Consider the following 27,833-nt stretch of genomic DNA (forward strand, 5'->3'; position numbering starts at 1 on the left):
AGGTAAATCAGGTGATGATCCGAGTTTAGACTCGGCTAGAAGACCATGGATTAAAGCTGGCCACAGAGAAAACAGAGCTAATCCTTCTGACCAACAGACGTATGCCATTAGAAGTAGATAGATATACAAGTACCCGATGCCACTTTATCGACAAAAATAGTGATCAAATATTAGGAGTGCAATTAGACGCAAGGCTAACTTACTGGGCGCACATAAATCATGCTGCCACGAGAGCTGCCAAACTAAGCGGTATGTTAAGTAAGCTCATGGCAAACCTTGGAGGTCCAACGCACAACAAGCGAAGACTTTTAATGGACTCGACGAACTCGATTCTTTTATACGGATGCGAAATATGGGCAGATTCGCTAAGGGTGCCAGCGAAAAACTTTGCAAATCTGTGCAATGCACCTGCGCTCTCAGAGTGGCTTCTCCATACAGAACAGTATCTGAAGCAGCGGTTTTAGTTATCAGCGGAATCATCCCTATAGATGTAGCACAAGACCCAAAACGGAGATGGGAGACAAAAATCTTAGTAATCCCGGTACCACGCTTCTCCGATATTAGAATTCAAACGCTCACACTTTGGCAGGCAAGATGGCGAAGAAAAATGGAATGCCGTCGCAAATTTCGTGGAGGATATTATCCGAAAAAAGAGGCGTAATATGAAAACTTATGCTGAAGAGCATAGGTTTCTCAAAATAGGCAACCATGGACGCAGGGTGAGTAAGTGTGCTTCTTAGGACGCCGTCTTGGCCGCCTTGTCCCTCTACCTCGAAGCAATACGGAAGCAGTCCCCGGGTGGAGGGAAAATTCAAGAGAAGAGGAGGAATATTTTTAGTGAAATCACCACACACGTAGTAGCGACGGTTACTGTATCACGCGAAGGCATTTTTAACCCAACCTAACCACCAAAAAAAAAAAAACAAAAACAGGAGTTTTGATGGTTTCCCTTACAGCAGAAATATTCCATTGAACGGCCGGGATGTATGTTGGTGTCTTAACGTCTGGTAAAAATTGGCCAATAGAATATTTTATTCCAGGCTCTATTGGCCGAACCAGTTGACAAAAATTTTTCGATTGGATTTTAGTTATTTTTATCCGATTATTCACTTCGCTATACTCATTTTAACAAATTATAGGTTTTGTGTCAGATGCGAACTTTGACAGCTGTCAAAATAAAACACTATTAAAAGACGAGTTCATAAAATCGTTCTTATTGAGCAGAAGAAAAAAACTTGTATGCCAGAACAATGGGAAGTCGGAATAATTTGCCCGCTCCACAAGAAGGGAGACAAAATGAAAACTATGGACCCATAACACTCCTTAATATTTGCTATAGAATATTCTCTACTATATTATCTAATGGCGACCACCGTAGCCGAATGGATTGGTGCGTGACTACCATTCGGTAGTGCGTAGGCTCGAATCTCTGTGCATGAAACAGCAAAATGATGAAAGAGTTTGTTCTAATAGCGGTCGCCCCTCGGCAGGCAATGACAAACCTCCGAGTGTATTTCTGCCATTAAAAAGCTGCTCATAAAAACCATTTGCCGTTCGGAATCGACTTAAACTGTAGCATCTTCCATTTGTGCAACAACATCAAGACGCACACCACAAATAGGAGGAGGAGCTCGGACAAACACCTAACAGAATTCTACGCGCTGCAGGTGGTAATCGGACGGCCCAATATCTGGAGAATATGGCGGGTTGGGGTAGGATTTCTCATTTTAGTGTTTCCAGGTAGGTTTCAACGGGTTTGGCCTTTTCATTCCTCTCCGCGTATTGCGGCCGCTTTCCGCGCAGTGCTCGGCTCAATAGCATCAATTGAAGTCCCCAGTGATGGTTTCGCTTGGTTTTACCAGTTCATAATAATTAACACTAACGTGGTCCCACCATTTACCATTCGGAATTCACAGAGAGGTCGTTGGTTCGAATTTCGGTGAAAGCAAAATTAATAAAAACATTTTTCTAATAGCGGTCGCCCCTCGGCAGGCAATGGCAAACCTCCGAGTGTATTTCTGCCATGAAAAAGCTCCTCATAAAAAGATCTGCCGTTCGGAGTCGGCTTGAAACTGTAGGCCCCTCCATTTGTGGAACAACATCAAGACGCACACCACAAATAGGAGGAGGAGCTCGGCCAAACACCTAACAGAAGTGTACGCGCCAATTATTTATTTTTATTTTTTTTTATTTATAACGTGGTCCCACCAAATACATAGCATAATTTTCGGAGCGAGAATATTCGGGCGAGACGACGACGTAGAAGCATGATCGCGCAGTCCCCATGACTTTCGTTTCTTTGGATTGTTGCAATGACTTCATTTTTCATCACCCATCACGATGCGATGAAGAAACCCCTTCTTTTTTTGCCGCTGGAGCAGTGGCAGTTGTTTACAGGCGAAAAAACGACGCTCAACATCCCTTGGTTTTAACTCATAAGGAACCTAAGGCCCTTGTTTCTGAATCATTATCAAAGCATGCAATCGCTTGGAAATGGATTGGCGGGTAACTCCTAGTGCTGAAGCAAGCTCTTCTTGCGTTTGACAAGGACCCTCATTGAGCAATGCCTCCAGCCTCCAATTCAGTGTCTTCGAAGGTTTTCGGCCTTCCTTCACGCGGACGATCGTCAACATTGAAATCACCGTCTTTGAAGTGACGGAACCAATCTCGGCACGTTGTTTCACTTAAAGCAGCATCTCCATAAACCTTTTGTAGCCCTCGATTCGCTTCAGCCGCCGTTTTTCTCGAATGAAAGAGGAAAATCAACACTTCCCGCACTTGACGATTATTCGGCGCAAAATCATACATTTTCACAAAACCAAAAGTAGATGATACCAAAACAAAATCACTCATGTGTCGAAGCAGTTTGTTTACCATATGTCTAAGCTTGGCTTATGGCGTTTAGGTTATGTTAGAATCGACTAGCACACACTGCTGGCGGCATCTATTGACCTTAGTTGCGCACCTATAAAAGCATCGTCAAAATTGGAAATTCGCTGTCATCGGAATCCACAACAAGAAATGGCCTCAGACAAGGTAATGGTCGTTGATGCCTGCTGTTTCATCTCGCTCTTGAAAATAAATAAGGGAAAGTGGTGTAACCGTAGACGAAAGTGTTTGAAACCGGTACAAATCCTGGCTTATGCGGATGATTTGGCCAATACAGCGACATGTCTTGATGACCTTAAAGAAGCCTTTACAAAAAATGATAGAGCGGTGAACTGAATGGGATTATCACTTAATACAGACAAGACGAAGGCAATGGTGCCATCACCACAAGGACAACCAGTGCCGAATTGCAGCCAGAGTCTTAAAATAGGAAACTACATTTTCGAAATTGTACAAGAATTCAAATATTTCGGTGTCTACATCGACAATAAAACCGACATGAAGACTAAAATCGATCACAGAATATTTGCCGCGAACCGATGCTGCTTTGCATTATAAAGACACTTAAAGCGTCGTATTCTTAGAAGTCTGTCAAAAATAACAATGTGCTGGACTATTTGACCAAACACCTAGTAAATACCATCGTGCAAGCACCGTATTCACCTGATATGGCCCCGTGCGACATCTTTTTGTTTCCCAAGTGGAAGTTACCACCTCGTGGAAGGAGATTTCAGTCGATAGAGGAGATTAAAGAGAATGCGACGAATGAGATGAAGGCTATCCCTTCGTCGGCTTACCAGGGGTGCATGGGGGACTGGGTTAAACGTTGGCTTATGTGTGTGTTGCTTCAGACGGGTCATAGTTTTAAGGAGAAAAAATATGTTTTGTTTTATTTAAACATTCTCGGTACTTTCTGATCATTGGATATACGCTAGTGTGACTTGGACACTAAACAAGGCCGATGAGCAAAAACTCAAGTTTTTTGAGCGTAAAACCCTACGAAAAAATTTTGTGCTGTTTGCGAAAACTGAACCGGGACCAGGTTGTTGAGATTACCATGCTGACGATGATGCGCAAAAAATAATATTAAAATTAATTTCTTAACGCCCTCGGAAGGAACTACAATCGCCCATTTCAAATGTATTAATGGAACTAACTGCTTACAACGCTTTTCCATAAATTTTCGAACAGATGATGTTGAGTTGGCAAATCTCACAGTAAAACAAACACTCATCGCAAATAGGGCTCTTTGTATCGATAAAGAAATTGGGCTTTTAATCCTAATTCACAAACGGGGTTAACGCATTCGCACCAATTGCCTGACAGGGTCACCGCAGACGCCTACTACGTTTACTTAAAAAATATGCATAGAATTTTGTACGAGTGCGTGCGTTTTCGATCTCCTTAGTAGAATTTTTCGCATCGGGTTTGCGTTGTATGGTTGCCACTGCTACCGCTTTGCTTTTTTCTGCAAATTCAGCCACTTCAGCTTTTTTGCATGTAAGAATTTCCATCCACTTTGTTTCCCCATCATTTTCACTCGTCTATTTTCCCTGTCCGTTTTTTGCATTACGCGGTGGTATTGTTGCCAACAGCAACTTTACGAGTGCTTTTACTATTCCATTGCTGTTTGTCAACCATGCCACGACGGCAATGACAACGTTTGAGATACGCATCTATCAAAGCCAGCTGAGCTGATGCGTTAGAATGGGCGGGAGAGTCCGCGAATGTGTGCGCATTGAACAAGTAAACAAGTAAATAAAATCGATAGCAAGTTGACACTAAAAACCACAAGGCTTGCATGGAGATTTTCCATTTTTCGAATATGCGCAAATACACAAACATTCGCACCCATATAAACCAGCATACACGCACACACACACAACTGCACTACAAGCAATCTATGTATAAGTTGACATATCTACTTAACCCTCATGGCTGGGGTACGAATGAAAAGGAAGGCAACTTGATGAATGCTTGGGATATGTAGTAATATGTAGATAATATGTTAAATGGGCATCCTATTAAATTTCCGATAGCACCAATTTAAATGTGGGATTTAAGTTTGATTGCTGTGTAAAGGATTTTCTTCGTAAGTGTAATGTTTTCGGATCACTTTTTCATTATTAACATATTTCTAAATTAATCTTCGCTGCTAATTTTTTTTTGTAATAAATAAAGAAAGCGAATAGTATATCTTTTTCTGGATATTGCAAAAGTGATTAAAAAATTTTGAATATATACATTTTTATCGCATATAAACAATTAAAAGCAATGAAAAAACTTCAACCAAAAGCAAGAGCTTTGTTTACACCTCTATGGTAGGGGAATCAATATTCTATTTCTAGCGATTCTTAATATTATATTCGCTGCCTTGGGTCTAGACTACCTGACATGGCCTTTAATTCGGCCTTTTGGGTTGTATTTTCATTATGTTGGTAGAAGTGGCAGTCGGTCTCTAAACCAATTCACTTAGGCCGCTGCCTGTCTATTGTGATACCAAAGTGGCAGTTTACCTGCAATTCCTCGCCATTTTGTTTTGAATCCAAAACCATTGATCTTTTCTTTTGTTCTTGTTTTTGGAAGGAGGTTGAAATCAAAATGTCAGAAACATCGCAGAGATGCCGTCACAGCAATGGTATGTGTGGCACGCTCCCACTAATAAAGTTAAATTTCAAAGGCCGATGTTGAATGTGAACCACACCTAAACGTCGACGACACCGTTCGACTTCTTTCTTTGGGGTTATTTGGAAGAAAAGGTGTACGTTGATAAGCCAGCAAGAATTCAAGAGCTAAAGAATGAGATAATTCGGCAATTAACGGCATAGAACCTCAATTATGGTGATCAAAAATTTGGCCGATATTTTGTTCCATTCGTAATTGAACCATTCCAATATTATCATAATAAAGAGAAATGACGATAATTTCTTAAGAGAAGTGTATTTTATACAAAATCAACACCGGCCCTTGAAACTTAACCACTATTTATTATAACAGTTCTCCACCTCAGCTAATTCTACCCTGGGACCACAAAAGTATAAATTCTGGGTAGAGCTGTGTTTATGTCCAAAGACACAACAGGTACCTGCGTGTAGGTTCCTTTCCTGCAGGCATATGAAGGCTATACTATACACCGTCGATAGCCCCAATTACTCCCACTGTGATTATAGGTGATTCCAAAGTAAAGAAGGCATCGGAAAACTTGCAGTGGTGTTAACTTAACTCCCTACCGTCTTATCTTCTGTACGATACTGTATTGAGTGATTCACTCAAACCTCTGTGCTTGTTATTGGTTTGTCAGAAACTGTCCGCCTTCTCTGTTGCTGCAACTGTTGCTGAAGCGCCTTGCATTCCCAATCAATATGGCGAGGTCGCGTCATGATCTTACCTGTGAACGTTTGCGCTGCCTCCCACTTACCGCTGGTTGTGCACATATCTCGTACGAAGGCGGTGGGGGAAGGTTGATGACCCAGGGCTTGCTCCAGGATAGCTCGTTCCTCTCTTAACCGGTCGGAATAAAACATGACGTGTTCTGCGTTTTCGTCAGTATTCGGGTAGTTTGAACAGAAAGGGCTGTCTGCCAGCTTAAAACGGTGCAGGCATTCCTGAAAACAGCCATGTTCGTTGAGCAACTGGGAAAGGTGATAGTCGGTGTCTCCATGTTTTTTCATTAACCACTCAACAACACGTGGTGTGAGTTTGTAGGGCCAACGTCCACTTTGTGACTCATCCCACCGCTGCTGCCTGCGGCCTATTGCCAGCAGTCGTTCAGCTGCTTTTGCTATTGGTGTGGGCCGCGCTCCTTAAAGCAACGATTTTTGCTTTTTTGTGTTGTGTTTTTAAGCCACAATTTTCGGCATTTATATTCCTTCTGTAGTTTATCGTAGTTTATATGACCTTGTGCTCTTTGATCTTTTCTTTTTGCAGAGTTACTGTCCTTACGAAGTTTAGCTATTTCATCTGTCCAGCATATGCTGGCTCTCGATTTTGCCGGTATCTAGATCTTGGCATCGTTGGAGAAGGCAATGGTACTTGGAGAAGGATAAGCCTACAATCTCCATACCAAGAGGGAGGCGAGTTGTTATTGTAGCAGTAACCCAGTGTAGTGTAATCACCTTTCGTCTTCGTCTAACTTATCTAACGGTAGGCCCAGCAAACTTGCTGTTTCGAAAGGTTGCGTCCAGAGGGAGGGTTTGATGGGGCATGTGAAAAGGTGGTTAGTTCCGCCCGGCACATGTTTAGTATGTCGCGATCGATTCTGGATAAGTAGAAGTTTAACCTGCTACAGTATCTAGAACGTAGTTGCGCCAAGGTTACGCAGGACTCTCGGGGAAGTTGGAGCTCTTCGTCTGCGTTGGGAGGTGGTTGGACTCCGATGACGGAATTTGGGGGTCGGGAGCTTAAGACGGTAGTAAGGGTCTCCCGATGAATGTCGTTATACTGTCGGATCCAGTAGTTGTCGGGCAGTTTTATCCTGGATCTCGTCCGCGTAATTAAGAAAGTGCCTCCTGACATGCCTGGGAGGCGGCTCTGGCTCAAGCAGGTGTCTGCTTGGATGCGACCTGCGGTAACACCCTAGCAGGAACTGCTTCCTGAGCAGCTTGTTATGCTCCGTCACAGGTAGCATATGGGCTTCGTCATGAAGATGTTGTATTGGGGACATCAGTAGACACCCTGTCGCAGTCCTTATGGCAGTGTTTTGGCAGGTCTTAAGCTTCGTTTACTGCGAATCACTGGTTCCAGGCGACCAGACAGGGCCAGCATAGTTTAAAACCGGCCGGCCTATTGCCTCAAATGTCGATAGCAACATTTCTTTGTCTTTGCCCCAAGTGCTGCCGGCAAGCGATTTGAGGACCTTGGATTTTGGACTTTAGTGGCAATAGCGGTTGTATGCGCTGAGAAGGAGAGCAAACTGCCGAAAGTAACTCCCAAGATTTTGGGGTTGTTAACAGTCGGAATTGGTGTGTCGTCGACTTTTACCTTAAGTTGCAGTTTGACCTCCTTTGTCCAGGTGGTGAAGAGAATCGCCGTGGATTTAGTGGGGGAAAGTTGTAGGTTCCTCGGAGGCGAGTGGTAGTGCCCTCTTTCGCTAATTTGTCTGCTTACAATTCCCTGGTATGTCGCTCATATTGATGTGGGATTTAAGGGATTTAATCGCCGCCTGGCTATTGGAATAAATATAATCTCTTCTAAAAGTAGTCACATTTTTGCCTCATTCCTCATTAAAGGCTAGAGTTTCAGCCTGAAATACATTAGAGTGATTAAGAACACGAGCCGAAACACTTATTTTTGGCTTCTTACAGTAGATGCCAAGGCCAACCTTATCGTCAAGCTTTGAGCCCTCTGTAAAGAACCGTAAGCAGTTTTTCGATTAGATTTATTGTCAACCCGCACGCGTCTAGCTGCAATTCTAGTATTAAATAACCTATTAAAATAATGTTCAATCAAAGAGGATTGGTTGAACCTAGAGCGAGTGTTATGACCGAGTTGTTAACCAATTATATATATATATAAATTGGCGCTTATACCCTTTTTGGGTATTTGGCCGAGCTCCTCCTCCTATTTGTGCGTCTTGATGTTGTTCCACAAATGGAGGGGCCTACAGTTTCAAGCCGACGAACGGCAGATATTTTTATGAGGAGCTTTTTCATGGCAGAAATACACTCGGAGGTTTGCCATTGCCTGCCGAGGGGCGACCGCTATTAGAAAAATGTTTTTCTTAATTTTGGTGTTTCACCGAGATTCAAACCTACGTTCTCTCTGTGAATTCCGAATGGTATTGCGGAACTGCGCCATTGATTAATTGCGGCAAGCCGAACAACAGTGTTACCTAGTTCCTGCTTCTGAAAAGAGTATTCATAAAAGAGTATATTTCTTAACTAAAAAAAAAACAAATATTGCTTGTGGCCCTTTCTCAGTTCTTGGAAAGGAAAATCTTTTGTCGTCTATTAAAAAAATATGATAAATGATTATGTAAAATGTAGTTGTGATGTTCCGGCAGTGGGTTCCGGCATCTATTCCTGCTACGGGCACAATAAATCCGTAATATTTTTCCAAGAGTGAGCGCCTATGTTTCTGAAAAATCGTCTCATAGATAACTTTATTGCGCCTGAAAGCGGCATACTTGGAATCCTCCATTTGTAAACAGGAGTGCACCACCACAAATAGGACACAATTCATGGCTTAAATACCTCTCATCTTATTGCTCATAAAACTCTTCCACTAAAATACATTTGGCCCCAATTTGCAAACTTCTACACCTCTTTACGAGTATTACACATACATATGTAAGTTTGTATGTATGTATGTAAATTATTTGATTAAATCCCTTCTTGCCAAGTTTGGGTAAATGGGTTGTAAACGAAATTTGCCAACGCATTCAGTTGTAAACATTTAGCGAAAAGCAAAGCCATGACGTGCAAATCAGTAAATACAGGGAGATATCGACATGCGTTATTACATACGAATTACGCACAAACTAAATTGATTTTAATTTGTAAATCTCTGCGCATGTAACTGTAATGCAAACACCCATCTGAAAACTAAGTGTTATGCATGCGAAATGTATTTATGTATAGGTGCTGCATAGGCAAATCTAAACACGTCCTTGTGGGATAGGAGGGCAGGGCATTACCATTATTCTGGTTGAAAGCATTTTTTGGGTATTTGTTTTCAGAAAAGTTTAGCAAAAATAACAAATTATCGCAGAGGTTAACAAAGTTTGCTATTTATTTTAACCTTTCACGCGAATTAAATCAAGAAACGTCAGACTTACATAAGTCAAAAGTGAAGCCCAGAGCCCGAAATAAAACCACAGAATTTGAGCAGGGGAATTTCAGTTCGGTCGGATGCAATGCTTGAAGTAGGGCTATTAAGTGAAAATGGAGGAAACTCTGCGTGTGCAAGCAATATTTTGACTGAAGTATTGGGTTTCAGAAAAAAAATACATTCGAATGCGACTTTCTCAGCAACACTTAAGGGGGGAGCCTGCTTTAGAAGCTTCAAAAAATCGATTTTTTTTGCATAAATATCTTCCCAAACTATCCAAGAAAGTGTCCCTAAAATTTCAGAAGCAAATTCAAAATATTTTCGGAGTTACAGAAGAAATTGTGAGCAAGCGTCGAACAGGTATACGAGCGGCCGGATCGCTTGTAGTGCGATTTCTCGGTTTTTTTATTTTTACGATTTACCCTAATTGGTGGGAAAATAGGGAAAAAGTTAAACGTCCTATCGAAAAGAGATTTCATTGATAGTATTCGGAATTAAATTCTCTTCTAGTTAAACCTAAAAAACCTAAAGAAAGTTATGATTAACACACTTTTTAAACAATCTAAAGTGAATTTGTTTTTCCAAAAAAATGAATTTTTTTTAATTAGCGAAAAATTGTTGAATTTCTCACTTTTTGTTTAGTTTTCTTGGTTTAACTAGAAGCTATACTATACTAAAATAACATTTTTTTTGGTTTTTTGGTTTCTGATGAAAATTGCGACCTGCATCTTTGCCGCCGCACGACACATGCACACTCGAGGCGCCAGGCATAATATGACATATATTTTAATGAAAAAATTTGAGAAGACTGTTGAAATATGTAACAATAAAACCTGAAATTTTCGTTTCAATCGAATATTTCTTTTCTTTCCCCAAAAAAGCCACGAGAAAATAGTTTTTTTAAGCTCCTAAAGATGGCTCCCCCTTTAGAGCGTTTTCGAAAGTATAAAGTGGTGCGTCGATGCAACACTATGTATGAGACTTGGGTCTATCACCATGAATCAAAACAAGTGGCTAAAGAGTGGTGTGAACCTGGTTCTTCGGCTCCGAAACGAGTTCGTTTCCAGAAATCCACCAAGAAGGTATTAACATCAGCTGGGGATGTTCTGTTGTGGATTACTTGAAAACTGCTAAAGCATTAAATTCTAAATGTTACAGCAATATTTTAAACCAGCTCAAGAAAGAATTCGTGAAAAATACCCAGTTTGCAAAAGAAAAAAAAAACTTTTTTATCAGAACAATGCACCGACATTTTGCACAAGCGCATTTTGACACTGGCTAAAATCCATGAATTAAAGTTCGAGTTGTTGAGGCATCCACCAAATTCACCAGATTTGGCCCCTAGCTACTTTGTTTCCAGACCGACAAAAATTTATGCGTGGACAGCGTTTTTCATCCAATGAAGAATAAGCGTATTTTGCAGCCCATCCGGACTCTCACTTTAGGAATCGAATCTCGTTGGAAGAAGTGTATTGATGCTCAGCGAGACTATTAGTATTTTGTCCTTTTTTCAATGCTATGCACTGTTATTTTAACCTTATAACCTAACAAAGCTTTTGTTAAAATGATTACTGTAAATGATTGATGCAAATGACAAATAAAAATCCGTTTTTGTCAAATCAAATGGAATCGAATGGATTAACCATTTCGTTTATTACTGATACGAATACAGTAAAAGCAAAAATATTTAATTAGTTTCTATTAAATGGAATGGAAAAAGGGATAACACGAAATTTATATTTAAGTTTGAAAAACAAAAGTTAATCAATTAATATTTATTAGCAAATAGCTGCAGGCCAGTGTGGCGTTTAATGCGGGAAATTCACCATTTAATAGACACACATACAGATGTATGTGTATGAATGTATGTATGCAATGCCATGCTATGTTTTTTGTTAAAGCATTCTAGAGCTGGTTTGCCATCGCACAAGTTACCATGCGTGTTTATGTTAGTAGCCATGTGACCCACTGGGAATCTATAATATTATTGTTATATTATATAAAATAAGCAAACAATTTAAAGAAAATGCACTAAACATATAATTACTACCTAGACAGCAAACAGCCGATAGTTTTACATAGCTTGACTAGCCGCTTAATTAACGTCTATGATACTTTTAAATTGTACTGAAAAATTGCGTGCAGCGCGAAAAATGCGCTAAAATAAAAACTGTTTTTAGAAGGGATAACAATAGAAATAAATATAAAAAATTTTATAATTGTTTATTAGTGCTCAAACTTTATAAAAAAATTTATTTTAATTTTTTCTTTACAAAAATTAGTATATAAAAAATCATGTGACCCAAAGTGCAATGAAAAAAAAAGTTGCTCCACGGTCTGCATCATTTCTCCTTGAATTGTTGGTGGATATGTAAAAAGTAAAAAAATGCTTGTAAAACAAAGTTGTAGTTATAGTCTGTCGAGCCGGATTTTTGAATTTCGAAAAAATTTTGTTATCAATGCCAATTTCTTTCAGAGGAGCGTAGCCTAAGAAATAATGAGTTGAATCCAAAAAAATGCCATTTTTTGTTATTTTGAAGCTAGTAAACTTTATAACCCTCAACGCATCAAGCAATTTTTTTCCTGTCTGTTCTTTGCTTTTCCATGCATCGTAAATTCAATTTAAAGTATTTTTATAGAATTTTCTGTTTATGAAACTTTTTGTCCATTCGACGTTACATAAAATTTCTTCTTTGTTTTGATTCAGTTTCTCGCCTATTTTTTACCTCGATGGTGCTCACACTCACTAACGTAAACGTACGCCCGAGTCAGTTGACACGATGAAACTAATGAGAGCCCGATGTAAATTAATTCTCACCACCGTTCAGTTGATAAGGGCGTACGGGCGTACGGGCGTACGTTTACGTTGGTGAGTGTAAGCACTAATACAATCAGATCGTGCATTATTATTTTTTATGATGATACTAATATGATGAACATAATTACAATGTTAATAAATAACTCGAATGGACGAAAGTAATAACACACAAATTCTTATCTGGAATGCAAATGGACTAACTTGGCAATATTTAGAGCTGAAGTGGTTTTTAATTGACAGAAAAATTGATATTGCGTTAATTGCAGAAACACATTTCACAGACAAAAGTTATTTAACATTTCCCGGATATAAATTATATGCAACTAATCATCTCGACGGAAAAGCTCATGGAGGAACAGCCATTATCATCAAAACAAACATAAAGCATACTGAACGACTGCCCTATGTGTCACTTCACATCCAAGCAACGTCTATACAAATTGTTGACAACAATGGGCCCATATCAATATCTTCTATCTACTGTCCACCACGACACTTGATAAAGATGGATCAATATGATGATTACTTTAAGACACTAGACAACAGATTCATTGCTGGAGGAGACTTAAACGCAAAGCATACTGACTGGGGTTCAAGGTTGACTAATAAAAAAGGTATATATATTATTTAATTAACGCAATCCATAAAGAAAATTGCAGGTTTATAAGTACGGGTGAACCAACTTACTGGCCTACGGATGTTAAAAAAATTTCGACTTCTGTATAACAAAAAATATTAACCATAACCAACTGAAGCTTAAACCAAGTTATGAACTATCTTCTGACCACTCGCCGATAATACTTATTTATACATCAAAAATTGACCCTATAGAGATAACACCCCAAATATTTACAAAGAGGACTGACTGGGATGAGTATCGAAAACACATCTCCCAACAACTCATTCTAAGTACACCTTTGAAAACACAACTTGGAATTGAGCGTAGCATCATACATTTTAATGACATAGTTATCGACGCAGGATTCAGATTCACACCGCAGCAAAAATATAGCGCACAAAACACTTCAAATGACATTTCTATTAAGAAGTAAATCAAGGAAGAAAGAAAATTGAGAAAAGGATGGCAAACAACCAGATCTCCTGCAGACAAACAGAGGTTAAACTTAGCTACAAAAAATTTGAAGGCTTGTTTATGTAACATAAAAAATAAGGAAATTGAAAAATATCTAAAAAATTTAACTCCTACACATGACACAAATTATTCCCTGTGGAAATGTACAAAAAAACTTAAAAACCAGATAAAGCATCAACCCCCACTAAGAAAAGATGACAACACATGGGCTTCTACAAATGATGAAAAAGCAGCGACATTGGGAAATTATTTTGAAAATGTCCTATCGAACGATGAACATAAACAAATTGACACGATTAGTAATGTTAATACTGATACCATCACAAAAATAAGAAAAACAAGCACACAAGAAGTGATATTATGCATCAAAACTCGAATTAAACATAAAAAAACACCCGGATATGATATGCTAACAGGCAAAGCACATACGGAGTTACCAATTGAGGCCTACCTATTCCTTAGAAACGTATTTAATGCAATGTTTCGCTTCCAATACTTCCCAAAAGTATGGAAAGTCGCAGAAATCATTGCGCTACCAAAACCGGGTAAAAACCCAACAGTTTTAACTTCATATCGATCTATAAGCCTACTTCCGACTATATCTAAAATTGCAGAAAAATTTATACATGACAGAATTACCCCAATACTTGACACGAAAAACATCATTCCAAATCATCAATTCGGTTTTCGAAAAAACACTCAACTATCCAACAAATACATCGAGTTACACAAAAAATAATTTCAGACATGGAAAATAAACGATACTGCGTTGCTGTATTTTTGGACGTCGCAAAAGCTTTTGACAAGGCCTCTTGCATAAAATTAGGACAATATTACCACTGGACTATTATTTAATTATCAAGAGCTACCTTACTGACCGATGTTTCTACATTAAATACAATGACAAATACTCACATATACATCCAATAACAGCAGGAGTTCCTCAAGGCAGCGTTCTAGGACCACTGCTATATGTCTTATTTACCTCTGACATACCACTCCCAGACAAAGCTAAATCTACTATAGCAACATTCGCAGACGACACAATTTTATTGTCATCTGACAAAAACCTCTCAACCGCAACAACAAAATTACAGATGTACACCAACAATGTAAAGAAGTGGTTTGACAAATGGAGTTTAAAAGTAAACGAGGACAAATCTGTACAAGTAATATTTACGACAAGAACAGAGATTGCTGCTATGCCGATTAAGCCCAATAATAAAAATATACAAATTGGAACATCTGCCAAATATCTTGGAATCCATCTGGACTCAAAATTAACTTGGAAAGATCATATCAAAAAGAAAATAAAACAAATAAAGGAAAAATTTCGACAATTTCATTGGCTAATAGGCAGAAATTCTAAGCTCAATATTTCCAACAAACGTTTAGTATACAAGGCGGTCATTAAACCAATCTGGACCTACGGACTTCAAGTGTGGGGAACTGCAAAAAGAACTCACATGAACAAAGTACACCGACAACAATCAAGAATCTTACGAATAATAACAATGTCCGATAGGTACACAAAAAATTATGACATCCATACTACGATCAATATACCATTAATCGACGAAGAAATGAAAGCGATATCAACAAGGTATTTTAGTGAAATATGTATACTAGCACAAAAATAGAGAAGTCAATACACTCTCACAACTTGAAAGAAGAACTTTACTACGTCTGAAGAGAAACCGACCAATTGACTATTAAATTAAATATTAATTCTCGTATGCTAAAATAACTGTTCTATATAAAATGTAATGGTTTTCCTAAAATGTAATCGCTGTATTCGTCTTGGCACTGGCCATGATGAAATATATTTAATAATTTTCCTAACTAATATAATTGTTGAAAAATGTACTAGATGTCAGTATGACAGATGTATGATTACTCGTAATGTAGGAATAACAAAATAAAACAAAAATAAAAAATTTTTTTTAAAGTTTTATGATATTTTTTACATCGACCGGTATTTCATAATTTTGCCTTTTTATTGTGATTAATTGCTTCCTTTCTTTCACTAAATTTTTTCGTATGCTCAGCGGCCGAAAAGGCATATGCAGATTTTCCCGTATGGGCTTCCATGTTAAATAATCTTATAATAATGCGATAAAATTTTCATAATTTTCTATCCAGCCTCTAATATAATTAGCGCTTACACTCGTTTTGGGTGTTTGGTCTCGCTCTTTTTCCTATTTGTGGGATGCGTCTTGATGTTGTTCCGTAAACCGAGGGGCCTACAGTTTTAAGCCGACTCCGAAAGGCAAATGGTTTTTTACGAGGAGCCTTTTCATGACAGAAATATACTCGGAGGTTTGCCATTGCCTGCCGAGGGGCGACCCACATTAGCAAAAATATTTTTCTACATTTTGTTGTTTCACGGAGATTCGCACCTAGGCACTCCCGAATGCTAGTCTCGCACCAACCCACTCGGCTATGGCGGCTGTAACATACTAAATAAATAATGAAAAATCTGCACATCTGAAAATTATGAGCTTGTTCAACAATACGCTCCATTTCTGCACCGTGCGTACTGACATCCGAATTCTACGCACTCAAAAATTCCCCCCCATAACTTGCAAATTCTTCCACATTCTGAAAATTCTATGTTATAAAATTCTACAAAGGGCCAAAGGTGATAAAATATGTTCATAGAGGGCTAAGCTATAAAAAATAGAGTTACGTAAACTACACATAAATTCTACTGTTTGCTAACTGTGATCCTATCTGGTGATGTTTTTAAGAATTCTAATCCCATTTTGATTTCTTTCAAATTTATAATAAAAAGTGAATAAAGAATGCAAATTTCTATATTTCACAAATAGATATAAAAGTAGATCTATGGACTTATAACAAAGCAAGTAGCAGTTAGAGCTAAGGCCATCTCTGTTAACGCATTTCAAGCCAAGAACTCAACAAATATCAGCAAATCAAACCGTAATCAGCTGTCTCCAGCTGATTTTTTTGTATTTCCAAAATTCTAATTAACGCTAGGAGGCAGCGGCCGTTTTAGATGTAGATTTAGCTTTATTTTCGTTAGCGACGGCAGAATTGTGCAAAATAGATGTTTGCGACGCTGTCTCATTATCAATAGGCGGTCAACGAACAGAAAGAGCTCTCATATTTTCCATTTCTACTACGGGGGATATTAACTGAGTTAGCAACAATGCTTTTGAGATTTTTTACCTCAGTTGTTAATGTAGAGAGAGCGAGATCTTTTGCTTGAAGCTTAGAGTGCAATGAGCGAATTTCTGCGAGAAGATCGACTGATTTTCACATTACAGTAGAATCCGTTTATATCCGTTGATTTCCGACGACGTTCGGCACGTGGCTCGTTTTTGTTTTGAATTTCAGTGAGTAATTAACGCTTGAAGGTAGGTAGGTAGGTAGGTAGGGTGGTTGCTGTAAGACACACTTAGACCTTCCGCAGGTCCATTGTGATATCACTGGAGCTTATCCTTACTCTACGTGTTCCTTTTCAAACCATCCGGTTGCTTTAATAAACGAGCAGAGCTTCGTTAGTTTTAGATGGGCTATATCCGCTACATCGGTTATAAATGCTGTATCAAGAGTGCGCAGCCTTCTCATAGCTAGGCTTTCACACTCACATAAAAGGTGTCTGACTGGTTCCTCCTCTTCTGTATTAAGACAGCTTCTACAGAAATCGAAGTACGGGAGTCCTAACCTTCTAGCGTGGCTGCCTATTAAACAATGACCAGTTAATACACCTATCATTTTTCTTATAGCTTCTCTGTTGAATCTTAGCAAGATCTTCGATAGACCGCTGTTCCAGTTCGGCCATGTCTGTCTGCTTAGTTCGCATATTGTGAGGTTTTGCCAGCTTGTATTTACCTTTTTGATGGTTTCCCTGACTATAAGTAATTTACAAGTGGCTTGCAAATTCATCCGCCTTACAATTTCCTGCAATGTTCCTGTGGCCTGGTACCCAGATAAGGTGCACCTTGTAGCACTTTGATACGTCATCTAGTAGTTTAAAACATTCTAGAACTGTTTTTGACGAGTGCGTTTTTGATTCCACCGCTTTTATTGTTGCTTGACTGTCCGAGTAAATGAAGACTTCATTTGTGGATAATACTCTCGCTTTTATTTCTTTAAGTCCCTCTTTCATGGCAGTGACTTCCGCCTGAAATACACTGCAATGATCAGGTAAGCGAAATGTTGTCCACCTACTTTGTTGTCCAGTTTTGAGCCATCTGTGTAGATGGTTAAGTCATTTATCTTAACAATGAGCCCGTTATCCCATTCCTCTTTGGAAGGAAATACTGTGAAAAAGGATTTATTAAAATTGATGTCCTTGGTCCTACAGAAATCCGTTGTGCTGGGAATGCAGGGGAATTGTTCTAAAATTGAGGAGTGTCCTCTTTGGTTCGTTCTGAGTAGGCCGATTTCTCTTAGTCTGAGAGTTGCTTTGGCAGCTGTTTGCTTACCGAATCGCTCTATTGGTAAGAGGTTAAGCATAATATTTAGTGCATCCTTGGGTGTGGTTCTGAGGGCCCCGCAGATGCAAAGACTGGCCATTCTTTGTACGTGTGCCATGGTTCTTTTAATGTACAATTTATCTAGAGCTGGCCTAACGCTTGAAGGTCACGCATTATTTTTCGTTTGTCGTTTGTGTTTATACTGTGAAAAGAATATCATTTCAACGCCGTAAAGCATTTACGATTGAGGAGAAAGGTGCAATAATATGCAGATTAGAAAATGGAGAATCGAACTCATCCCTCGCAAAGGCATTTGGCGTTGGTCATTCGACAATCTCAATGATTTTTAAAAGCAAGAACCGCATTAAGCAATCGTTCAATTCAAATGTTTTGAAACCGAAGAGGCTTCGAAAATCGCGACAAGAAAATGTTGATGAAGCACTAATTCAATGGTTTAAAACCATGAGAAACAAAGAAAAAGCAAACGTTTCTGCCGCGCGTTTTGGTATTCTCGATTTCAATTGTTCTGCAAGCTGGATCAATCGTTTTAAAGTTCGGCTTAACATTGTGGCGGGAAAAGCTGTCGGCGAATCTTCGTCTGTTGCTCAAAGCTCAACAACAAACTGGTTAACAACTGTGTGCCCGAATCTACGAGGGCAGTTTTCTGATGATGAGATATTTAATGCTGATGAAACTGTAATGCCGAACAAAACATTAAAATTTAAAGGTGAGAATTGTAGTGGAGGTAAATTATCGAAAGATTGAATAACTGTCATGGTAGTAGCTAATATGCTAAAAGAATTTGCTCATTATTGGAAAGTCACAAAAACCCAGTTAGTTTAAAGGCGTCAAATCATTACCTGTCGACTGTGCTAACAATCGTAAAGCTTGGATGACATCAGAACTTTTTGAAAAATGGGTTCGAGATTGGGATCGTGATCTGTTGAAGAAGAAGAAGAAGATTTTATTGCTGGTTGATAATTGCCCGGCACATCCAAATGTTACTGATTTAGAGTCAGAGTACAAATTAATGCCGAACAAAACATTAAAATTTAAAGGTGAGAATTGTAGTGGAGGTAAATTATCGAAAGATAGAATAACTGTCATGGTAGTAGCTAATATGCTAAAAGAATTTGCTCATTATTGGAAAGTCACAAAAACCCAGTTAGTTTAAAGGCGTCAAATCATTACCTGTCGACTGTGCTAACAATCGTAAAGCTTGGATGACATCAGAACTTTTTGAAAAATGGGTTCGAGATTGGGATCGTGATCTGTTGAAGAAGAAGAAGAAGATTTTATTGCTGGTTGATAATTGCCCGGCACATCCAAATGTTACTGATTTAGAGTCTATAACACTTGCTTTCCTTCCGCCGAATACAACATCAGTACTACAGCCAATGGATCAGGGAATAATACGAGCACTCAAAACGAATTTTAGAAAAAACTTTGCGCTCTAAATGATTAATAGTCTTGCTGTTAATGATAACAACCCTTTTACAAAAATCGCGATGCTAGATGCAATTCCGATGGTTAATGATGCGTGGAATAAAGCGTAACAAAGTACCATTCACAACTGTTTCAGACATACTGGATTCATTGAAAGACCCGACAGTTTCCCTATTCAAATATCAGAATATGAATTTGATGAAGAAGATGATGTCCCTGTATCTTTTTGGTCACGAAATCTAAATTCAGATTCTTTAGTAGCACCAGCAATGTGGAAAGATTATGTTGACATCGGTAGCGCTCTCCTCACATCCGAAGAACCCACCGATCACAATATCGTACAGAACGTTAATGCTAAGGAACAACTTGAAAGTGACGGCGCAGAGGAAGTCGAGGAAGAACCATTACCTACCGCAGAAGAGGCATTAAAAACTGCAGAATTATTATCCCGATTTGTTAACAACAATATTGAAAACGATAATTTGACCATGCCGAGGCAGGTTTAGAGGTTGTACTCATGGCACCCGCGATGCATAAGCATACTTTCTTTGCAGCCTGTATAGTTCCCGGATTGTGGACTTAACCATGCTCCGTCACCACCAGACCACAGAAGCGTAAGTGATGATTGGTCTGATAAGTGCTGTGTATATCCATAGGACCACAGCAGGTTTCAGACCCCAGGTTTTGCCAAAGGCTTTACGGCATTGCTGAAAAATCTTCAATGCACGATTCACCTTCAGTGAAACGTGTGTCCCCCAGGTCAGCTTCTTATCCAAGATTACTCCTAGATATTTAACTTCGTTGGAAAGACCAACAGCACATAGTATGTGACCGTTCTAAGCGCAGCTATTGCTTTAACAACAACAAGCAATGTAATTTGTTGCTTATTGTTGTGCACATTTGTGTCATCATGTGCTTTATTTTTTGTTTCGGTCGAAAGTACTGATAAAGTTTGACACCTAATAGAAGAGCGTCTATCAGCAGAGCAGGCCTTGCGCAGATACGGTTTCTCAGATGAGAGCAAGAAATCCACATCTGCCTGAATTAAACCAACACAGTCAAGGTGAAAGACTTCTTAACATTACGCACACGGCACTTTCGGTTGAGGACGATCAACTCGGCATATTTATCTTGTTTTTTTATTTATAATATTTTGAAATTAGTTCAGACTATAACAAGTACAGCTTAAAGTCACTGTCTTATAATTTTTGATATTAACACAACAATGTCGTTTCATATTATATCAAAATAACTTATGTATAGTAAAAATGCAGAGCGATTAGTAAATCACGTCCGATATGTACCACAATGTAAAAATGTATTATACTGACCAATTCCAGGCAGTTTTTGACAGAATGTGTAATGCAATTTTTTGTAAATTTTTTTCACACTTAATTACATACATGGCTAAATTGATTCTGTTGTATTCTCACGCACTCACCCAAATGTTTCCAGATGTGATTTTCAAATTGTGGACTCCAGCGGTGCAAACCATTTATGCTAATTGATAAAAAGTCCATTTGTTGTGTTGCGTGCAATTCACCTGGTAGCTGCTGTTGTTGTTCTGGTTGTTGTTGCACAGTTATCAATTTGCCAAAAATAATCAATTCCGTTGGTAGGATTTTCAAAAGGTTTTCATCGAAGCATGACAAAGGTTGCAGTGTTGCATTCAACTGGCTGCTGGTTTTTAATGGATTGTTGTTGTTGTACATTGTCCATTTTTATGTGATGCAAGAAAATGTGAAAAAACGATATTTCTTGTTTACTAAGATAAACGTAAATGAAGCAATCAAAAATATATTCGATTAGCCGCTGAAATGTGGCAGATGAATTTTAATTGTTGTTGGTATATTTGGATCTGCATACATTTTTAATAACTTAGCAACTACAAATAGTTTTGAAGTGTATTTTGAAACAGGCACAATACCAGGTAATCCAATTGTTATTATTATTAGAAGGCCATTACGCACTGCGACCAAAGCTGATCTATTGTCAAAAGGCCTATTTTTGTAACCCTAGAGTTTTAGGCTTTTTAAAAATTTTAGCACAATTTTGGGTTTGTTGTTCCAATGATTGCATGGAGATACTACGATACCACCAAGGTGATGAAGTTTCTGTCTGACCAACGCAGGACATTCACAAAGCACATGTTCTGAGCTTTCTATGTCCATCTCGCAAAAACGGCAGACATTGGTCTCAGATAGACCAATATTATGTAGATAATACGTCAGGCTGCAGTGACCTGTAAGATATCGTGTTAAAAGACGCAGATCTACTCTGCTTAGTGAGAGAAGCTTGTGAGATATTCCTTTGTTGGGAATTAGGAATAGTTTGGCTTGACGCTGACCGGCACAGTTTAGCCAGTGTGCAGGAAATTTTCTTTCTTCCCATTTCCTGAGGAATTCATTAATATGGCCTTCTGTGAGTCCACAGAAAGGCTCAGGACCAGTAAGTTGCATATTTGCTCCTTGTTTAGCAAGGTCATCAGCCATTCCATTTCCTTCATTTCCTTCATGTCCCGGAATTCAGCTTAGTGTTACTATGTTGAGGTTTCCTAACGTGTTGAGAAGGTTTAGGCAATCATTTACCAATTTAGAGGTGATAGTTGTTGATAGAAGGGCTTTTAGAGCCGCTTGGTTATCTGAATGTATGTAGATGTGAGTACCTCTCATTTTCCTGCTAAGGCATTCTCCCACACATATTTCAATGGCATGTATTTCTGCCTGGAATATTGTTGGGTAGAGTCCCATCGGAATCGAGTTTTTAAATTTAGGCCCATTGATTCCTACCCCTGTTCTACCATTTTCCAATTTGGACCCATCAGTAAACCATAGCTGAGCGCCAGGTTTCAAAGTGATAGAATTAGTTCTCCAGTCTGTACGTTCATTAATTATAGCTTGGAAGTTCCTGAAGAGTATTGGTTTGGGTGATAGTATATCATCCCTATGAAGAATGGGACTATGTAGGAAGTCTTCTAAGATCTTTAAATGTCCTTTCATATCCCCACTTTTAAGTTGAGATATACCTTTTAATCTTAAGGCACTCGAGCGAGCTTCCCTTTCAATCAAGATTGGAAGCAGTGGTATGTTCAGGAGCACACCCAATACATCCGTGGGACATGTTTTCATAGCCCCTGTAAAACCAACACATATCAGGCGATGTAGTTTGTTTACTGCTTTTCTTTGCTTGACCTTGGGCCACCATGCTAAGGATGCATAAGTGACTATGGGTTTCACAACTGTGGTGAATGTCCAGATGGTCATTCTAGGGTTTAGTCCCCATGTCTTACCAAAAAGGATTGTACAGGCAAAGAATGCTTTTGTGGCTTTTGAAGTAACTCTCTCAATATAGGAATTCCACGTAAGCGTTTTGTCAAGACTGACGCCAAGATACTTCGCTCCGTTTTCCGTGCTCAGGTAATCCAATACAATTTAAATGAAATCTAAAGGATGCAGAAGAAAATTAAAAATAAAATCCAAATTTACAAAAAAATTCATAAAAAAATAAAGTTAAATATTTTACCAGTTTTCTAGCATAATTTTTTCTCTCAATTGTAATTGAAATACAAAATGTCGGAGACATACATAAATAGAGACTTTTGGTAAATTCGTGGCGCACGCCGGAACTTTAAATATGTGGATTAATGAGATTTATGTGGACACACATCCACACACACAAAAAGAGAGCTAAGAGCGCACGCTTAATTAAGTTGATTACTTGTAATTAATTCATTGCACTTGAAAAACAATGTAACACAGCATTCAGGTACGCATCCGGCATTTTTGATTTTTTTTCACATAATGCGATTTATATGTGTAAGTGCATGTGAAGGTGTATGCATGTGTGTATACTTTTTTGTATTTAATATATATGCCCTGCAGGAACAAGAGAGGCGCATGGTGCACTTGTGGCGGTATTGAAGCTGCTACTACATTACTCAGTTGCACTGATACTTCGCACTCACAACTTAACACAAAGTCAAATAAGCAATGTTTTTATACAAAAAAACTAAAGGAAATGAAATTGTCGACGACTTGACCAATTTCGAATCAGCGGTTACCCCACAGGGACCAAGGCCAATAATCGGAATCAGTTCTTCAGGAATCATGAATTGTATCAGCGATAATACATGCGATTTACATAAAGAGCAATGGTCCGGTCTGGAACGTTGCAGAACTGCAAAGTGTTTTGCGACAAACCGGAACTGAAAACTGCAGAACTTTCTTCTAAAACTTGGTAGAAAAGATGTTCGGTTGATGCTCGGTATAGGACACCACTCATGGAGTAAGCATTTGATCACCATTGGAATCATTGAACATCCGATTTGCCTGTGAGTGTCTTGAATTTGCTAGAGCAACACTACGAATTTGGGTTCCGATGTCATGACAATGCGTAATATTCGTTCCCTCAAACTGGGGGATATTTTGAGATTTCCCAAAGAATCTGGAAAACGCTCATTAGCTTTCTTTGTCTCTATTCTATCCTATCTCTTTCTCCCTGTCACTTCTTTCCTTTCCTTTTACTTGCTTTTACTTTCCAGAGCTTCGAATGCAATGGAGTTTTTCGCCTGAGTGTTTAAGGAGTTGCCATTCCCTCGGTACTTATTGGCACGCCTTTTTTAAATTTTGGTTCCATACAAAAATTATGCCAACTTCAGATTGGGTGCAACCGTTTTTATGCATACAAAAAAAGTAATTAATTGAAAATTTTTAGCAAAAATAAGTTTTGTAGTCGTAATTTTTCACCGCCTCAAAATAGTTTCGTAAATTTAGTGAACAAATATTTTTCCCGCATTTAATGTGCTACTATTATTTTGTGACGTTTTAAAAAAAAATTTGTGTTTTGTAAGTGGTTATATTATATGTCTCGGAATTCGAGCGCTTAAGACTAGGCCATACAAAAATAACTCACCAACACTAACCCAGTCCAATCACCCCGTCGTTGCTGTCGCTACTGTAATTCAAAAGCCGTTTTTAATATAAAATATATTTTAAATGAGTGCGAACTTGGGTGATCTAAAAAAACTAATATTCAAGAATATTTAACCCACTTGCCTTCCTTTTAAAGTAGATGGTGAAAATCTTACAGAAATATTCTCTTCTTTAAAACGAACGAAATTATAAGTCTATCATCTCATTTAGAATCAAATTTGTATATACACATACCACGAATGGTAGAAACAAGATTGAATCCATCAGAGAGTACGTGACGTCACACCAGTCTAGCTGTGCAGTGCTGCCAACCCTTTGCTCTTCGCAACAAATTTAGTGCTTTTTTATACCCAAAATGCGAACATTTTTGAGTTTGTGTTTGTTTCTGTTTTTAATTTGAAGCTACTAAAACTCTAAGTTAAAAAAAATCATACTTAAAAAAAGGTTAAAAAAGCCACCCTTGCAATTAAAGCTTACGCTGAGAAGATTTCAGTGCTATAGAAAATTTGTTCACTCTTATAAAATTTGATGTTTTGAAAGTGTAAATCTAATTTTGGCTTATTTTAAGATTATTCAAGAGTATTGGAACTTACTGAATACGTTAAACTAGAAGTACATTCATAGTAAAAATAAATAAAAATTATTGATATTACTGAAGAAGCCATAACGACCTTTTTGAAACCGTTCCCACGACAGTCGGTTCTACGTAACCAGAACGACCCGGATTTATATCCGGCCAAGGACTCTCACTTCAGCAGCATTCCTCGTATATGCACGGGGAATGCTTATGCTACTACAATAACAACAATAACCTTTTTGAAACAGGAGTGCGTTATATTATTAGATAGCCTTGAATATAACAAAAAAGTTTTTTCGATCGTTTTTTTTTTAAGAAATTCTCATAACATTAGCGGTCTTAGACTAATGCTCACAAGGCAGTTGCAGGCCCGGAAGGCCATCCAACAAATGGAGACCGTTAGTTGAAACAGTAGCGCTTCAAGCAGGCCATTCGTGGCAGCAAATCAAATTTCTTGCGTTGAATAAACCTAACGTTAACTTTTTTGATGCTCTATGTTCCTCCTAGATACCACTGGAAAATATATATATATATATTGGTTACACTTCGAGTGCCGAATATATAACACATTTATTTAAAAAAAAAAAACCGGCACACAGTAAAAACAATTGTCCCGCATACAAAGTTCGTTAATTAATTCAATAAAAATTTGGTATTTCCCTTTCTTTGAACGGGCATTTTAGTGCTTTTTTATACTCAAAACAAGGCAACACTGCAGTTGTGAGAGCGAGATTCGGTTGCTCGAAGGAGAAGAAGAAAAACAAATTTTGGAAAAAATAAATAAAGCGTAAACATTTTACACACAAATAACAGACGAATAATAATCAACACTAACAATAAGATGATAAAAGAGTAAAGTTAAATAAAAATGAGTTAATTATTGAACTAATTGAAAAAAACAATATATTTTTTTTAAATTAAACTAATAAAAAAAATTATATTTACATAGAAAATTTATATTTTAGAAGAAGCCAGGCGAAATATCAGGAAGAAAGAACTAAAACTCCGAGGGTATAAACCAAAATAAATGCTAACTCAAGTCTCGAAAATGGTAATCTAGCCACACTGGTTACCAATTGGACTAGTGTAACGTCACAAAATTTAACTGATATTGTAAAATTCGCTGTGGTCAGAGTAATTATACCACGATAGGTGCCTCTTCATTGTTCTCCATCGTTTACTCATACTACCATAAATACGTATGTAAGTACCCCTACAAGACAGCTGACTATCACATAAGCACTCATATTATCATTATCACTATCCTCCTCCAACTACACATTTTCCTTCTAGCGAAGATCTGACAGTTTCCGCTTGTCGGTGTGATATTCTATCTCTCTTTTACCAATAGCAATTTTTTATAACTGAAAAATATATCTACCATGCTCTAAAGGCAAGGCAACTAATCATTTGTATTCTTACAATGTAATAACTGCTGACAACTGAACTCCTCATTGTCGTCATCACAAACTTCTCAGCAATAATAATCATACTTCTCATTTTTGTTCTCAACAAGTAATCAACACTGATGGGTCAAACTACTCATTTTCGTAAAAAGTAATCAGACTGAGAAGTTTTTGTCATCATAAAATGTTTTATTTCGAAATATATAAGATTTATATTTTTTTGCTTTCATTAGAAAACTTTTACACATCAATTCGGTGTTTCAGCCACGGAGATTCGAACTCATGAATTTTCAAATGTAAGCCAAGCATCTACTCATTCGGCTATGGCGACTATACAACGAAGACATTCAAATTTCACACTAGAACTTTTTTCAGAGCACCACATTATTTCGTTAAAATTAATCAACACTGTTGACAAAAACTCCTCATTTTCGTAAAAAAGTAATCAGACTGAGAAGTTTCGGTATGATAACGAAAATGAGGAGTTTTTGTCATCAATGCTGATTAATTAGTTGCCTTGCCTTTAGTAGATATATTTCTCAGTTATAAAAAATTGCTATTGGTAAAAGAGAGATAGAATATAACACCGAAAAGGGGAAACTATCAGTACTTTCCCATGACTAGGACGAAAATGTGTAGTTTAATTAGGATAGCGATAATGATAATATGAGTGCTTACTATACCTATGTGATAGTCTTGTAGGGTATGTACACTCGTAAATATATTACAAATACATTTATTTTCAATTCTCTGTGAACTTTTCAATTCAAAAGATATGCTTATATATATATGTAGAAATACATTTTTTTCGCCCAGAATCTCAACTTCCAGTCAGTACCCGTACCGTTCCAGCCATACCAAGCGGAATACTTTAAGCTTGCACAACATTTGATTTTTGCAAAGCTGCTTGCTTTGTATGAGCGAATTGCTGCTGTGACTCAGTCTAAAATCGTCCTTTTTCACTAGCCTCAACAACTCAATACCGACCTGCTTAACAAATGGATTGTTCGCTTACAAGTACACCCAAATGGTCATCCCATCAAGTTGGTCCTCCAGTCAGCTCCAATTGGACGTCTAATTCGACCGAAAAACCATCTTTTTAAGTCTGGCACTTCAGCAAAGATTCAGGCGCTGAATTCGAATATCATCTGAGCCATTTGTGGGGCAAGAGCAAAATGGGCAATAAGGTTGAGCAAACCCTTTCGAAACCGCCAAATAAATCAGATCAGTATCTAACTGAATTACTGAGCTGTGAAGTGCAAAATGGGATTGCCCTAGATAACACTTTCCCTGCTGGGTAGGCGTGTGCACACATCCCCACTGGTGGGCAGTGGCACTTACGTACGTGCATTTCAATGTACGGATGAATATGCTCGAATTCCGACAAATTATCGGCTCATTTGCAGGAAATGCGATGTTTTATGGTTAATTTGTAAATGTTGATTGCGGAAAATAGGCAA

At 38.2% G+C, this 27,833-nt stretch overlaps 1 protein-coding gene across 1 annotated transcript in view; it reads right to left on the bottom strand.

Annotated features, from left to right (window-relative positions):
* The window catches only part of LOC129236294 (uncharacterized), a 110,933-nt gene that overhangs the window by 46,820 nt on the left and 36,280 nt on the right, over positions 1 to 27,833 (bottom strand). The window contains exon 3 of the mRNA XM_054870594.1: positions 20,901 to 21,136. Within this exon, the coding sequence (XP_054726569.1) occupies positions 20,901 to 21,136 (236 nt within the window). The remainder of the gene's footprint in view (positions 1 to 20,900; positions 21,137 to 27,833) is intronic.

Source organism: Anastrepha obliqua, chromosome 1 (genome assembly GCF_027943255.1).
Source record: "Anastrepha obliqua isolate idAnaObli1 chromosome 1, idAnaObli1_1.0, whole genome shotgun sequence".
NCBI classification, from domain to species: domain Eukaryota; kingdom Metazoa; phylum Arthropoda; class Insecta; order Diptera; family Tephritidae; genus Anastrepha; species Anastrepha obliqua.